The sequence below is a fragment of the Zonotrichia leucophrys genome, chromosome 4A (assembly GCF_028769735.1).
Source record: "Zonotrichia leucophrys gambelii isolate GWCS_2022_RI chromosome 4A, RI_Zleu_2.0, whole genome shotgun sequence".
Taxonomy (NCBI): domain Eukaryota; kingdom Metazoa; phylum Chordata; class Aves; order Passeriformes; family Passerellidae; genus Zonotrichia; species Zonotrichia leucophrys.
The window spans coordinates 1,758,516-1,773,542 of NC_088174.1; the positions used below are offsets into that span (position 1 = coordinate 1,758,516).

A 15,027-nucleotide genomic window follows, 5' to 3' on the forward strand; every position below is an offset into this window, starting at 1 on the left:
CACTTCCCAGCTAGAGCTGTCACTTAGGAAGACTAATTGCTGTTAAAAGCTGTCCAAATGTATCCCGTCCTGTCCTCAGCACGTACATTTATATTGGCTTTTGCTTTTCCCAAACATGAAATGCTCAGCTCCAGCAGCCATGAGGAGGGGGATGTTGGTCCTGGTTCAGCAGGAATTCCAGAGTGCTGCTCAGGGCTCTGGACATGAGCTCCTTCCCAGCCCATGGCTCTGGGCCACTGCTCCGGACCAGCAGCAGGAGGAGGAGCAGGCTGCTCCTATGGCCAGGCTGGTTTTATAGCCAAGGCAGAGCTCTTTTCACATCATAAATCACTCAGGACTGCACAGCTCTTGCTGTGCTGGACACCAGAGGGAGTTGGGTTTGCTGCTTTCCTTTTGCACCCCTAAATTTGGGGGTTCCCCATTCTTACCATGAAAAGTGAAGACTTTTCTACTCAGCCCTTATTCTGCTGCAAATGCTCACCATCAGAATGGCAAATGCACATGGGATCAAAACCTTTGGAACTCATTTCCCTGCAGGATTTAAAGTGCCAGCTCTCAGCAAATCTTAAATAACTCAGAAAATTCATCCCACACAGCTCTAGACACTCTCATAGAGCAGCTTTAGGAGGGGTAAAGGAATGTCTTGTGTGAGTTTAGTTTAGGATATTAAAAAGAAAGTCCAGAGATGCTTCTGTGCACTTCAAAGAGCTCTCTGGAGATAAGGACAAAGGGCCAGAGGGTGTTATAAGTTTTGATTCTCAAAGGCCTTAGAGAGGATGGCAAAGAAAGTGATATTTGTTCCAAATGTGAGGGCTCAGAGCTCCTCAGGTGAATGGCTGCAGGGGAAGCAGAGGAATCCTGCAGGAACATCTCTGTCTTGGTGGCTCAGGGCCTGTTTTCCTGCTCCCACTCCAAAGGAATACAAGGAATAATTAAAGGCTTGGTCTGTGGATGTTCCTGTGGGAGCCTGAGAGGCTGCACTGACAGGGACAGGGTACATGGCTGGGCCTTGGCAGGTTTAAGGAGCACAAGTTCTTAAGGAGCTCAGCCCCAGGAGTGACAGAACCCCCTTGTGTTCTGGTGTGGTGAAGCTCAGGACAAGTGCTCCTACCTTCCCCACAATTCTCCCTTTCTGTATTTGCCAAATGTTCCAGCCCTGGCAGCTTCTGCAGAGTTCCCTTCTCACTGAACCACTCCTGTGCAGCTCCAAGGAAGGGTTTGGGATCAAGGGGCTCCCAGCACAAAGGGGCCACATCATTCCCTCCCTTCTCTGAGGGGAAAAACAAAATGCTGCAATATTGTACCACATCCATAGGAATTACCTATGGATATGTGGACATTCCCCACACAGCCCAGAGCTGAAAAGCAGCAAAGGGAAGAGATGGCTGTGGGACTGTGTTTGGTTGGATCCTCCAGGCCCTTCCCTTCAGCTTTCTCCTTGATGTTGTCCCACAAAGACCTTGGCAGGTCCCTGTTTTTCATGGGTAAGACAGGGAAAAAGGAAGGGTAAGGTTTAGGAATGAGGGAAGAGAATTAGCTGGGCTGAGATGCTGAGAGACAAAAACCAAGTAGCAGCACTTGTCTGGGACTTTCACCCATTATTAACTAGAAACAACTTTCCTAACAGCTTTTCTGCCCTCACCCACCCTCAGAGGCATTCCTTGTGTTCTCTCTGTGGGCAGGTGGTGAGCACCCTCAGCATGGAGGACAGCAGTGCCTCGGGGGTCTATTACTGCGTGGCTGCCAACAAGGTGGGCGAGGAGGAGCGGAGCATCGCCTTCTACGTGTCAGGTGAGCACCAACACCTCCCCACGGGCACTGCTGCTGCTCTCAGCTCCCTGGGAGCCTGCTGAGGGCTGCTTCAGGCTCCTGGCCATCCCTGTGTGTTGTTTTGTTGGAGCAATCCCAGGCTCCTCACCCCACCCAAGGCAGGTTGGACGTGTCCAGCCCCGATGGCTCTTTGCCCTTTGCAGCTGCAGCCCCAAGTCCCTCTCTGTGCCTTAAAGCAGCACTGGTGACATTTGAGAGCTGTCCTTGGGAAACCTCTGGCAAAGCTGAAGCCTTTGTGGTGTTCAGAGGCCTGGAGCCTGTCCCTGAGCCGGGAGAAGGGTTGTTCCCCAAGGAAATCAGCAGGCACACAAAGGTGAGCAAGGCCAGGATGCAGCCTGGTCCAGGCTGGTGGCACTGTGACATTGGAGCCCTGCCTGGGCCTCTGCAGTGCCCTTGGTGCAGGGAGGAGGTTCTCCAAAGAACACAAATGCAAACAAATATCCACTTAACCTTTCAGCACAGGGATTCTTTAGCAGTGAGATCAACATCTACATCATGCTTTCAGGAGAGATGGCAGTTCAAAAAGAGAGGAGAGTCCAGGGACAGCCTCGTTCAAGAGCTCACCCAGAACAAACTGAAACGTTTCTGTGCTCACTTTCTGGATGAGTGGATGCTGGCTGCCAGGATTTGCATCAAAATATCGATTTTTAGAACAAAGAGTGCAGAAGTGTCCTGGAAAGTAAATGTCTGATTCTCACTGCTTGGTTCCTTGCCCATGAACAAATTGGGAGGGCAGAGCTCGCTCGTGGCAGGGATCTGCACTCCTGTGCCTCTCCTCCCTCCTGGCTTGTTTGACTCCATTGCTCCAAAGGAATCCAGCACCTTTCAAATCCCTCCAGCCAAAAAAGGGCTCACCAAACACTGTTCCCATTGGTGTTACACAATGCCAACAGAAAAATGCCATCCAACAATAATGAAGCAGGAGCCATGGAGGGCAAAGATTTCACCTCCATTAGAGGTGACAGGAGACAGGAGATGCTTTCAGCCTCCAAAAGATATTTCCCAACATTGTAACTCTCATTTACTCAGGGAAATGCCCTTCAAGGTGCATTTTTGGGAGACACAGCTCAGGTATAAGAGGTCTCCATGATGTCCAAGGCAGGCTGAAGACCAGCCATTAATTTTCCACCTCACCCCTTCCAAGTGTTGTGTCCTGCTGGGAATTCTGCCAGCTGCTGTGTCTGGGTGGGTTATCCAACTGAACACAGAACTGCACACTGGTGACTAAACCCAAAGAAATAAGCCAGGAGCATAAGGTCAGATCCAAAGGGTTAGATCATCCATGCACCTTGCACAACTCTGGTTTATTTTAATTATAAAGTTATGTAGGGGTTTTTTTTTTCCGCCCACAGTGAGGTAATATTTCAAATTTTTTATTTGAAGATCCATCTAGCAATGTTTTGAGACACAAGTGGTTTAATCATGCAGTTTGAATGATGAAGGAAATGAATCACTGGGTGAAATTACTGACAGTGGTTCTGGTGGGGATGTCTCCATTCACCCAAGCAGAGCAGGAGGTGAACAGGCAGATGTGTTCCAGCCTGGGAAGGAAAACTGGGAGTCTGCACCACTCTGGGGAAGAGGCAAATGCTGACCAAGCATGACTGGCTTTTGGAAGTGCTATATTTAAAAATAGTTGTGTTTATGAATTAGAAAGGAATGAAAACTTTCTAAATGTGGCTGTCCTGGTGCTAAACTAGGTCATGCTGCAGCAGTGAGCAGCAGCAGTGCCTGCTGTGGGCTTCCTCCATGGAGGGTCCTCTCTGAGAGCTGCTCCAGCAGGGCCAGGCTGTGGGCACAGCTCTGCAGGTCACCCTCACACCTGGAACAGCTGGGGCAGCTCCAGGTTACTGTGCCCAGGAGCTTTCTCCTGTCTCAGTGTTGAGGGACATCCAGGGATGGCCTGAGAGGTTCCAGGCAGAGGAGGCCCCACAGCACAAGGCTCTGAGCTGGTCACTTTATGGGTGTGAGGAGGTTCATTGTGGGCAGGTCAAAGCTCAGGGCTGAGCTGAAGGCTGGGGTAGAGCTTGAGAGCACGAGCCACATGTGAAACTTTGGGGCATCTGGGAAATGTTTGTAGCATTTCACAGCTCTCTGCAAAGCAGCTCCAAGTGTGGCACCCCTCCATTCATTCAGCAATTTGCTGATTTTAAAGACCTGCTCTCCCCTTGTCTCCTACCAACAAACCAGCAGCTGCTCCTTGAGCTGCTTTCAGACCTTCTGGCTGAACTGGAATTAACTCACTTGTCCCTGGTGATAAATCTGAGGATGGCACAGAGGCTGAACTCCCTGAAATCCCTGTTCCACTGGGGCAGGGCTGAGATGTTTTCCCAGGACATGGCAGAGTGTTCCAGGGACACTTCCTCAGGTGTTGTCCAGGCTGCTCTCTGGGGATGTGCTCACTTCAGTCTGATGTTTTCACCACCACAACCTTCATTTCAGAAAAATTAATTTATCCCTGTGGAATAATTGTCAGCAACCATTTTGTTCTTCCACTGCAGAACCCCCACAAAAACTCCCACGGACACCAGAATTAGCACTGGGCTCTATTTTTAAATCATTTCTCTGCCAGCAGAGTTCATTTCATGAGGGGTCAGCAGAGTTTGGAGATCACTCAGAATCCAAACCTTATAAGGGGTCCAGAGTGATGAGAAATCTCATGATGCAGTGGCAGCCCCTCCTGCAGATGTCCTGGCTGTCCCTGTCCCTCTGCAGTCTCTCCTGAAGGCATTTATCCATCGTGTCCTGGCCCAACTCCTACTCCAGGATTTTTGTTTTGTGTCAATCCAATCAAGATTTGACCCCTGCCTGCCTTTCCCACCCCTGCTCTGACTGCAGAGTTCCCATTTAAGCCTTGGATGAGCCACCAGATGCTCAGAGATGTCATTGTCCAGCTCCAAAGGACATTCCCAGCAGGCTGCAAACTCCCCAGTGCAGGGAAAAGCTGCCCTGGTGTCTCCTGCAGGGATTCTCTGCCATGGACAAGTGTCACTTAATGTCATTTAATGTCATTTAATGTCTAATCTCTGCTCTGCACCTTGGAAAGGGCAGCTCCACAGAGCTGCAGGTCCAGAGTAAATCAAATTCCAGCCTTTGTCTGACTGCACCGCGTTCAGCAAACTGGGATCCCACCCATCTGAAAACTCAGAATGTTCTGGGAATATAAATGAATTATGATAAGAATAACAAATAATAACCATAGCCCTTTTTTCAAGGGTTTATCTGATTGCCAAAACAACTGAGAAAAATGGAGTTAAAGATTTCTGCCCGAAAGAAAATATTGCATTTCCAGCAGGAGATAAAAATCTGCTCTCAGATAGCAGAACAATGGATGAGCTGGGCTGTTCTAGGAGTTTGTGCCACTCCAAACTGCTCATTCCCAGGTGTTGACAGGATTTCTGACAAGCACCACTGCTCCAGATAGAGGGGCTCCCCATTCCTGGTGTACCCCCCCTGCCAGGCCCAGGCTGGAATTTGGGTAAGAGCAGAAGTTTTGAATTACACAGATTATTGTGCAAAGCACAGGAAATTAAAAACAATTAATTCCTTGTAAATACAAATGGAGCCAGCCTTGCCTTTGATTTATGCTGCCTTTTTACCTCCCCCCAATGGCTCCTTTCCCTCTTTTGCCATGGAATCCCACACGGTGGAGAGGGAAATTCGCAGCTACTATGCTGTAACCCAACACCAGAGACAAATGTTTGGTGACTGCTGATAAAAGGGAAAAGGCCCCGTGGTGCATTCTTTCAGCCAACTTATTAGGAGTCTTCTAAAACACAGTATCTGTTCAGAGAAAGGAAGTTAATCACTGCTCAGGTTCAGGATTATGTAAGCAAAGCTGTCTGAGAGATGAACTGACTTGAAATGTGCTCTCCAAGCTGCACTCACTCCCCTGATAATCCAGGTAGGAGGAGAAAAGAGAGAGGAGAGCATGAAAAGATAGAGCAGAGCAACTTCTTTTTTCCTCTCTTTTTCCTTCCACTGCAATGAAAATTAATGAATATTCTATTGGAGCCGAAAGAGCTGCTTGAAAGGCAAACAAGATGGGAGAGAATAGCACAGGTTCCAGCTAAAAATATTCAAAATGCTAAATAAAAAATGTCAGGAGAAGGAATGATAAGAAAAACAAGCCAGGCCTCTGCTCCCAGAATGTTAAGTTGGTAGAAAAAAAAAAAATAACCTGGAAACTTTCAAGTCCAGCAACAAAGCAAAACTATGGAGCATCCTTCAAAACTCAGGGCTTGGGAATGGACACATTCCATTTATTGGGAATTTGCACCAAAATGCTGCAGCCCAAGCTGTGCCATGCCCCAGGCAGGCTTATCCCAAGGGATGCTGCACTTGTTCATGTTTTGGCTGGAGAGATTCAGGAGATGTGAAATGCTGCTCGTGTCTCACTGGCTCTCAGTTTGCCCTTTTGGGGAGGCCTGGGTGGCCTCAGACATTCCCCCATGTGGATAAGCAGGATTTGGACATGTTGGAAGCCCAGGACATCAGGAGTGAGCAGTGTCACACAAGGCAGCCCGAGCACACAGCTGGCACCAAGAGAGAGCAACTGAGCCCAACAACACCCTGCAGAGAGCAAACTGCAACTCCAGCACAAGGAAATGAGAGAAAAATAACAATTTCCACAGCTGTGGCCTGAGGGGGTCTCTTCTCTTTTTGGATCTTTTGTGAAATATTTCTGGTGCCAGTCTTTAAAAACCATGAAGCAAAAGCTCATGGGTTCTACTCCAGATGACTTGGGAAGAAGAGAGACTTTTTAATCATCTCTGAAAGCTCCTCCAGGGCTCTGTATTTTATAGAATGTGTGCTTTATTATAAGGCAGATTGGTTATTTCAGCAGCCTCACTGTTTCTGCTCAGCTGCAGCTCCTGCAGAACTTTCTGCACTGGGAGCCCCTGGGCAGGTTCCTGGTGGAATGTGCAGATGGCAAATGCAGTGCACACTTGTTCTGCTTTAACTCCTGGCCCTCTCAGAGTCCCACCAGCTCATCCTGGCTTGAGGAAGCATCTCACCAACAGCCTGGCACTGAATCATCTCTCAGATTTAGGGCAAACCTGGTCCTGTTCAGAAAGTGGCCCAGAGTGAGCCCTGCCAAGGGTCCCATCCCTGCTCCCATTGATAAGAGGTTCCTCACAACTCTCAGTTGCTTGAAATCCTGACCTAACAGACAGCAGAATAATTCCAGATCACTGTGGGAATCCATGAGCTTTCATTCAGATGGACAGAGCCCTAAAATTCACAAAACCTAAAGGCAATAAAGTATCTTCCAGCCCCAATGTACTTGCAGGTCTCTGGCAGCTACTGCAGGGCAAGCTCTGGCCTTCCACTCAGTTTTTCTTGTTTTCAAATGGATTCAGTTTGCCACTTCAGGAAAAATTGTTTTTCTTTAATTTATTTTTTTTCTGGAGTGAAAAGTTACTAAAAATGTACCAAGAAACAGCTCACTGTTTCATGGTCAGAGTCATGACTCAGAGTACTTCTCTGCTAAATATAAGGCCTCAAGGATTTAGACATCATTAGATCAGTTAATCCATCAGTGATCAAGTAAATATCCAGCATTCACATTGATGGAAATAAATATTGGCACAGTTGGAATAAGAGAGAGCTGAGGAGTCTGTTCAGTGGGGAAGAAGGTGTTGCTCCTGAGGGATGGGAATGGTTCCTTTATTCCTCTGCAATTAATACTTTCCAGCCCTGATTGTGGAGAGGGAAGAGCTCACAAACACATTCATCTACTTGGATAGAAACAGCTCCTGATTAAACTCTCTCAGTCCATTAACTCCTTCTATTTATAAGCTTTCAATTCATTACTTTAGAATGCTGAGGGCTGGACTAGCACAGGTTAGCACTGGGCAGTGAGAGGAACTTTCACTTCCCTAATTCCCAGCTCCAGTGCCTGTTTTCACATTTCCATGACTGAGGGAGCTGGGGTTGTTTATCCTGGAGAAAAGGAGGCTCAGGGGTGCCCCCATCGCTCTGCACAGCTCCTGAAAGGTGCCTGTGCTCAGCTGGGGCTGGGCTCTGTCTGAGAACTGACAGTCTCAAGGACTGCACCAAGGAAATACAGGTTGGATGTTAGGAAGAAGTTTTTTACAGAAAGGTGATAAAGTTCTGGAATGGCTGCCCAGGGAGGTGGTGCAGTCCCCATCCCTGGGTGTGTTTAACAAAGCCTGGATGTGGCACTGGGTGAGGTGCTGGGGCTGGGTTGGACTTGGTGGTCTTGAAAGTCTCTTCCAACCTGGTCATTCTGTGATTCTGTGAATTCTATCCTCATTAAACCTGGTTTCTTCCATTGCTGCTAAGAATTTGACCCCTCAAGTAACAGCCAGGCAGCCAAAGATCATCTGAGCTGGGATTTCATTCCAAACATGTTTTCCCTTCCTCCTAGATGTGCCCTCTGGGTTGCAAACACCCTCCCAAGTCACAGCCATCGTGGGCAATGACGTCCAGCTGACCTGCCGGGCCTCCAAGTACATCTACACCCACCTGGCCTGGTACTACCCCTCCTCAGAGGCAGCTCCCAGCCACTCTGTGGTCAGGAAAATGGACAAATATTCCATCTCTTTGACCCTGCTGATTCCCAATGTCACGAGGGAGCAGAGTGGCCTCTACAAGTGCCGAGCCCAGAACGAGCAGAACAGCACGGACACGCTGGAGCAGCACAGCCAGCTCCTGGTCAGAGGTATGTGCCAGGGCACAGTGACACTGGCATGTGTCCTAACTCACACCCTGTGTCCTGCTCTGCTTTGCTTCTGTCATTTACTCTGTGTGGATTGACAGCCTGGCATGGAGAACACTCACCCAGCCACTGCTGGCTTTGGATAAAATATTTGAGATCACATCAAGGTGATTTCAGCAGCATTTCTCTTCCCAGCTCCATACTGGGTGCAGATTTAGAGCTGGCTGAGGACTAAAAGCATCACCCACCATTTACTGACAGCACAACTGTAGCTTGGGATGCTCACCCCAGGTCTGTATGACTTTGGTACCCACTCTCAGCTGCCAGGATGAGATACCTCAATAGATTTGCACCCAGCAGATCCCAAATGTCCCTGGGCAAGTGTAAAATCAAGTGACATGTGCCATTTATTCTGGGTGAGAGGGATGCACTTTGTTATAACAATTATTTTCTTACTTACACCCAAGCCCCCAGCTCTTTCATTTCACTGAGATCTTGTGGGAATACAAAGGGCAGGACACTTCTGCCCATAGGAAGTCACTGAAAATTAGTAAAGTTTCTTCTGCTTCAGAGTGAAGAAGGTGGGTTATCATCTCTAAGCCTCCTCAGAAGACAAAGAGCTGCTGGCAGGGGGAATGGATAGATTTATTAACCACCTTCCAATGGTGAAGAAAACAAAAGCACAGAACTGGAGCAGAACTGAGACATGCAGCAGCAAGTCAGGGAGCAGGAGTCAGAGTGCTGAACTGGCCAGGGATTTTCAGGCTGGCTCCTGTGGCTCAGGAGGCACTGCAGGGTCCCTCAGCACAGCCCAGTGCTGCCCTCAGCCTTGGAGGGAATGGCACATTCCCTGTGCAGCCTCCCAGCCCCTTCCCTCCACACACAGATGCTCTGGTTCCAGACTGGCAGGTGATTTATTTCACACACAGACATCTCCCTTTTCCTGAGGCACAGGGAAAGGGAAGGAGTCTCACTCAGGTATTGGGCAGTGATAATGGTCTGGCTGGTCCCCACAGCACCAGGGCCACCTGTGAGCATCACCTGCTCTGAGGCACTGGCCTTGCTCTGCTCTCTGCATTCAGGCACTTCCCTTTCCTCTCCCCTGGCAGATATTTTTATTCAGTCAGTCAGATTCCACCTACACACACACCTACACAGCACAGCTATGGGAAAAACACAGCTAGACTGTGAATACATGCATGGAGAGCTGGAATGAGGATCACGTTCCTGTGAGGATGACTGGGGTCTGTCATCTGTCTGGCACGTGTCAGACAACTCTTGTGCAGAGCACACATGGAAATGTCCCTCCAAACAGCTTTCCTTCCCTTATTCAAACATTTTATATGTTCTAATGCCCCCCATCTTCTGTCCTCACTGCAGGTTTGGGGTATATTTTATGCTGTGTTTGTGGTTTTATTCATTGCTGTCCTGCACCTTTTATAAATGAACATAAAGTGGGTGTTACCATGGTTTGTAGTAAGGAGAAAACTGCACTCCTGATGGAGGATAAAAAACCTTTAGAACTGTTTCCTCTTTTCCCCCTTTTCTCCTTTTATGCCTTCACTCTGCATGTGCACCACCCACTCCCTGTCCTTTGTTTTCTTCAGAGGATGAGGAGTTGGAGCTACAGCCAAACCCAAGTGTGAAAATAAACCAAACAAACTCACCCACTCCTCCCAGACCCTTTGGGGGGATTTTTGATCAACCAAACCTTCACCACATGCAGCCCAGAGAGGCTGTGCAAGGAGGGAGGTGAGGGAAGGGGCCCCCAGACCTGACTGGGGCTCTTTCCCTGTGTGGCTGCAGCGAAGGCGGCGCCGGTCGTGATCCAGAACCTCACGGACCTGGAGGTCAACATCAGCGGCAAGATCCTGCTGGAGTGCAAGGTCAGTGGGACCCCAGAGCCCCAGGTCACCTGGAGGAAGAATGGCTACCCCATCTCAGCAGCATCAGGTGAGGTCCTGCTGCCCAGAGCTGTTTGGGCTGTGGGATAATGGGCTGGCAGGGTCACCACGACACAGCACCTACGACTGAGCCCATGACTCAGGCACACACACACAGATCCAAGGGTGCCAGGGCACTGCAGGGCTCTCCAGCTTGGACTCTGAGCTGGGACGAAGCTCCAGCCCAGTACACATTGGGATAGCACTGGGAAATCAGGAGTGCTGCTCAGGCTGCTTGTGTGGGACCAGAGTTTGGGCACAAAACTGAGCCCCAGGGTGCACCTGGGTCTGGCAACACAGGCTGAGCTCTCAGCTGTCCTGGCCATGACAAACTGCAGCAAAGTCACCTGGCAGAGGGGTTCAGGGCATCCCATGGCATATGAAATGTCCTTTATGTCCCTCAGCACAGTGATGGGAATGTGCTCCCAGCTCTGTGGGACAGAGCCACCATGGGCAGGGAGCCTCACCTGAGCCTGCAGCCCCTCCCCCGAGCCCAGGTGCCTTCCCAGCTCTGTGCCATAGAGTCATGGGGTGTGCTGAGCTGGAAGGGACCCACAGGATCATCCAGGCCAGTCCTGGCCCTGCCCAGACCCCCAGCAACCCCACCCTGGGCATCCCTGGGAGCATTATCCAAACCCTGCTGGAGCTCTGGCAGCCTCGGGGCTGTGCCCATTCCCTGGGCAGTGCCAGCACCCTCTGGGGACAGAACCTTTCCCGATCTCCAGCCTAACCCTGCCCTGGCCCAGCTCTGGCCATGCCCTGGGTGCTGTCCCTGTCACAGGGAGCAGAGATTGGAGCTGTCCCTCAGGAAGATGTTGAAGAGTGCACTGAGGTCTCCCCTCAGCCTCCCCAGCTGAACAAACCAAGGGCCCTCTGCCCCTCCTCATGAGACCCCTCCAGAGCCTTCCCCATCCTCATGGCCTCCTGTGGATGCTCTCCAATGGCTTCAAGGCTGTTTTATATTCTGGTGCTCAAAGCTGCACTGGAGATGAGGCTGCCCCAGTGCAGAGCTGAGTATGGCCTGAGCCCTCCCATAAATCATGGAGAATCCCATGTCAGCAGCTGGTCCCGTGACTTTAATTTTGCAACTTGGACTAGGTAGGAAATCTAGGATCATCCATAATTCAGATCAGAATGTTCTGAGAGAAACTCTTTATAGCTACTGAAATTTTATAAATAATTCTAGAGGGACAAGCATGTAACTCATCCAACCAATGGAAACATAAATAAAATATTTGGAAAAAACACCTCAGGGTAAATATTTCAGCACAGTGCATGGCAAGTTGTGTGCAGTATTCTTGTTAACAACAATGGGATGCACAGGCAGAACACCCAGAAATTCAAAATGTCCTTCCCTTTTGGATTGCAAGCATGACCTGCTTCCCTATTTCTCCCCCAGTCATCCCTCAGTGAAACAGGAGAACTCTCAGTGCAGTACCACCAACCAGGAAAAATGAAATTGGGAAAATTAAACATAGAGAAGTCTCTCATAGGTCATTTCTAGGCAACCTCTCTATTCCCACAGCACCTGGCTGCCTGTGAATCCAGGATTGCTTCACACCATTGTTTTTCCAAGAAGTTCTAACTTGAGTTCCATCCTCCCCATGTTAGAAGTCCCATCCCTTCCCACAGCCTTCAGGAATTCCACTGAATTCCCATTTTTCCAAGTGTATTTTCCTGCTATCAGCCACCAATCCTGCATCCCTCTTCTAACTTCTGGATTAGTTTCCAGGCTCTACCCACTCTAAATCAGCAGCCACATTTGGTGTTGTTTAAATGACACCAAATAATTTATCCAGATGTTGAAGAGGAAAAAAAAGTCAGAGAAAGGTTGCCAGGATTAAAATGTGTCCTCACACCAGAGCCTGCATGGATGGGAGCTGACCTTCAGCTCTGTCCCCTAAAAGCATTTTTGGCAGGCAGGTTATTGTGCCAGCACTAACCAGAATGCCTTGAAACAGGAATTTCCATAGAAAACAACACGCTGGTGATTGAGAGAGTGAAGAAGGACGACGAGGGGCTCTACGAGTGCCGGGCCTCCAACGAGCTGGGCCAGGACAGCACATCAGCCTTCATCAAAATCCAGGGTGAGCCTGGCCTGGGGCATGCAGAGGCCCACGGGGCTCCCTCAGCGAGTCTGGACACTTTTCTGAGCTGGCTGTGCGTTCACCTGCAGGTTCTGAGGAGAAATCCAACATTGAGGTGATCATCCTGGTGTGCACAGGGCTGGCTGCCACGCTCTTCTGGCTGCTGCTGACCCTCTTCATCCGCAAACTGAGAAAGGTGAGAGAGCTCCCACCCTGCACAAAGGCTGGCACCTGTCCTAGCTCATGGGGACTCCAGAGTTAGGGACAAATCTTTGGGGCAGATGGTGGAAACACCGGGTAAAATGTCCCTGTACAATTCATTCCATGGTTTGTGTTGACTTCTCCAGAGAACCCTTGCACTTGTGAGGCTTCCAGCCACTTCTGTGGAATCATAAATTCAGGCTCCTCCCTCTTTATGAGTCAAACTGGCTTGTGAGAATAACAAAAAAATACCCTAAATCCTCTAAAATGAGGGCTTGATTTCAGCACTTGACTCTAAAAGATATTAAAGAAAGATCCCAGGCTGTCTGCTCTAGAAATGAGCTCAAAGCACACAGCTGATTTGATCTCCTTGCTTTTTTTTTCACCTTCCTTTTGTGACTCAAAAAGTAAACTTGCAGTAAAGTTTCAAGGAATTGAGGTCTGCTTTCCTGAAACAAGCAGCAAAAAAAAGGCAAGCACAGCTCCCTGCTCTGCTCTCACCAAATTGCAGTCCCAGTGCTGATCTCCAATATTTGAGTAAAATTTCCCCTCTTCTTGAAAACACAGGGATTAAATTCACGTTTTCATCCTTGACCTCAGCTTAGCAGAGCAGTGGATAACACTGAATTTCCTTTTAAATTTCATTCCTGTTCAAGTCTGCTCACAGAACCCACCCAACCACAATTTTTCACTTTAGCAGCATCAGAAATAGCAATTTCCAGCAATTTTAAATTGCAATAAATTGCAGCCATGAAGTGGAGAATCAGCACTGCAGAACCAAACACGGTGACAATGCCAAAATATGCAGGAGGAAGTGCAGCTCCTGCAGTTCCCATGGAAAATCAGTGATTTCCTTTGGCTGATCCAGGTAGATTTTGTGTTTCCCAGCATCAATCAGCGCCTCCTCCCAAGAGCCACAGTGGCAGCCCCACACAAACATTTGTGTCTCAGCTGCAGAACAGAAGCAGGAAGCTGCAGTGATGCATTCCTGGCTCGGAATTAACGTGCCTGCAAGGCAGGGAAGTCCCCGGGCTGCCAGACAGCTCCCTCCCTTCGGAACTGCAGTGAATCCCCTGAATAATCTCTCCCCGCCCTGTTTTTAGCCCGATGCCACAGACATTAAAACAGGATACCTGTCAATTATCATGGACCCCGAGGAGATGCCCCTGGACGAGCAGTGTGAGCGCCTGCCCTACGACAGCAGCAAATGGGAGTTCCCCAGGGACAGGCTGCGCCTGGGTGAGTGCGGGGGCACACGGGGGGCAGGATCATCCCAGATCCATCCATGGGGCACTGGAGCTGTTAAGGATGATCCCAGATCCATCCCAGGGGCACTGGAGCTGTTAAGGATCATCCCAGATCCATCCATCTCAGGGGCACTGGAGCTGTTAAGGATCATCCCAAACACTTCCCAGGGACACTGGAGCTGTTAAGGATGATCCCAAACACTTCCCAGGGCACTGGAGCTGTTAAGGATCATCCCAGATCCATCCATGGGGCACTGGAGCTGTTAAGGATGATCCCAGATCCATCCATGGGGCACTGGAGCTGTGGAAGGATGATCCCAGATCCTTCCCAAGGCACTGGAGCTGTTAAGGATGATCCCAAACACTTCCCAGGGACACTGGAGCTGTTAAGGATGATCCCAAACACTTCCCAGGGGCACTGGAGCTGTGGAAGGATGATCCCAGATCCATCCATGGGGCACTGGAGCTGTGGAAGGATGATCCCAGATCCATCCCAAGGCACTGGAGCTGTTAAGGATGATCCCAGATCCATCCCAGGGACATTGGAGCTGTTAAAGAATGATGCCACATGATTCCCAGGGGCACTGGAGCTGTTAAGGATCATCCCAGATCCATCCATGGGGCACTGGAGCTGTGGAAGGATGATCCCAGATCCATCCCAGGGGCACTGGAGCTGTGGAAGGATGATCCCACATGATTCCCAGGGGCACTGGAGCTGTTGGATAACCCAGCAGGAACCTGTCACAGGGCCACCCTTGGATCTGGGATCACAGAGTGCAGGGTCAGCCTGATGGAGGGTGAAATGAGGGATTTGGAGCCTCTGTCCAAATAGCTGCCACTTCTTTTCCTTGGAAAAGGGAAGCCAAACTCTTGACAGTACCTCCAGGTACTGTCCCTGCCAAAAGTGTGATTTCATTCCCCTAGAGGAAGAAGGAAAGTGAGTTTTCTTTAGAAGAAAGCTATCAATTCATCAAATAATCACTTCCTTATCAACCATCAGAGCTCAGCTTTGAGCTGTAAAAAGCTCTCATGGA

The 15,027-nt window shown here is 49.5% G+C and overlaps 1 protein-coding gene across 2 annotated transcripts in view; it reads left to right on the forward strand.

Annotated features, from left to right (window-relative positions):
• Positions 1 to 15,027, forward strand: part of LOC135447866 (vascular endothelial growth factor receptor kdr-like) — a 132,329-nt gene that overhangs the window by 82,932 nt on the left and 34,370 nt on the right. For both annotated transcript variants that reach the window (XM_064713032.1, XM_064713033.1), the window contains exons 12-17: positions 1,683 to 1,791; positions 8,225 to 8,518; positions 10,322 to 10,468; positions 12,420 to 12,545; positions 12,635 to 12,741; positions 13,850 to 13,985. In XM_064713032.1, the coding sequence (XP_064569102.1) occupies positions 1,683 to 1,791; positions 8,225 to 8,518; positions 10,322 to 10,468; positions 12,420 to 12,545; positions 12,635 to 12,741; positions 13,850 to 13,985 (919 nt within the window). The remainder of the gene's footprint in view (positions 1 to 1,682; positions 1,792 to 8,224; positions 8,519 to 10,321; positions 10,469 to 12,419; positions 12,546 to 12,634; positions 12,742 to 13,849; positions 13,986 to 15,027) is intronic.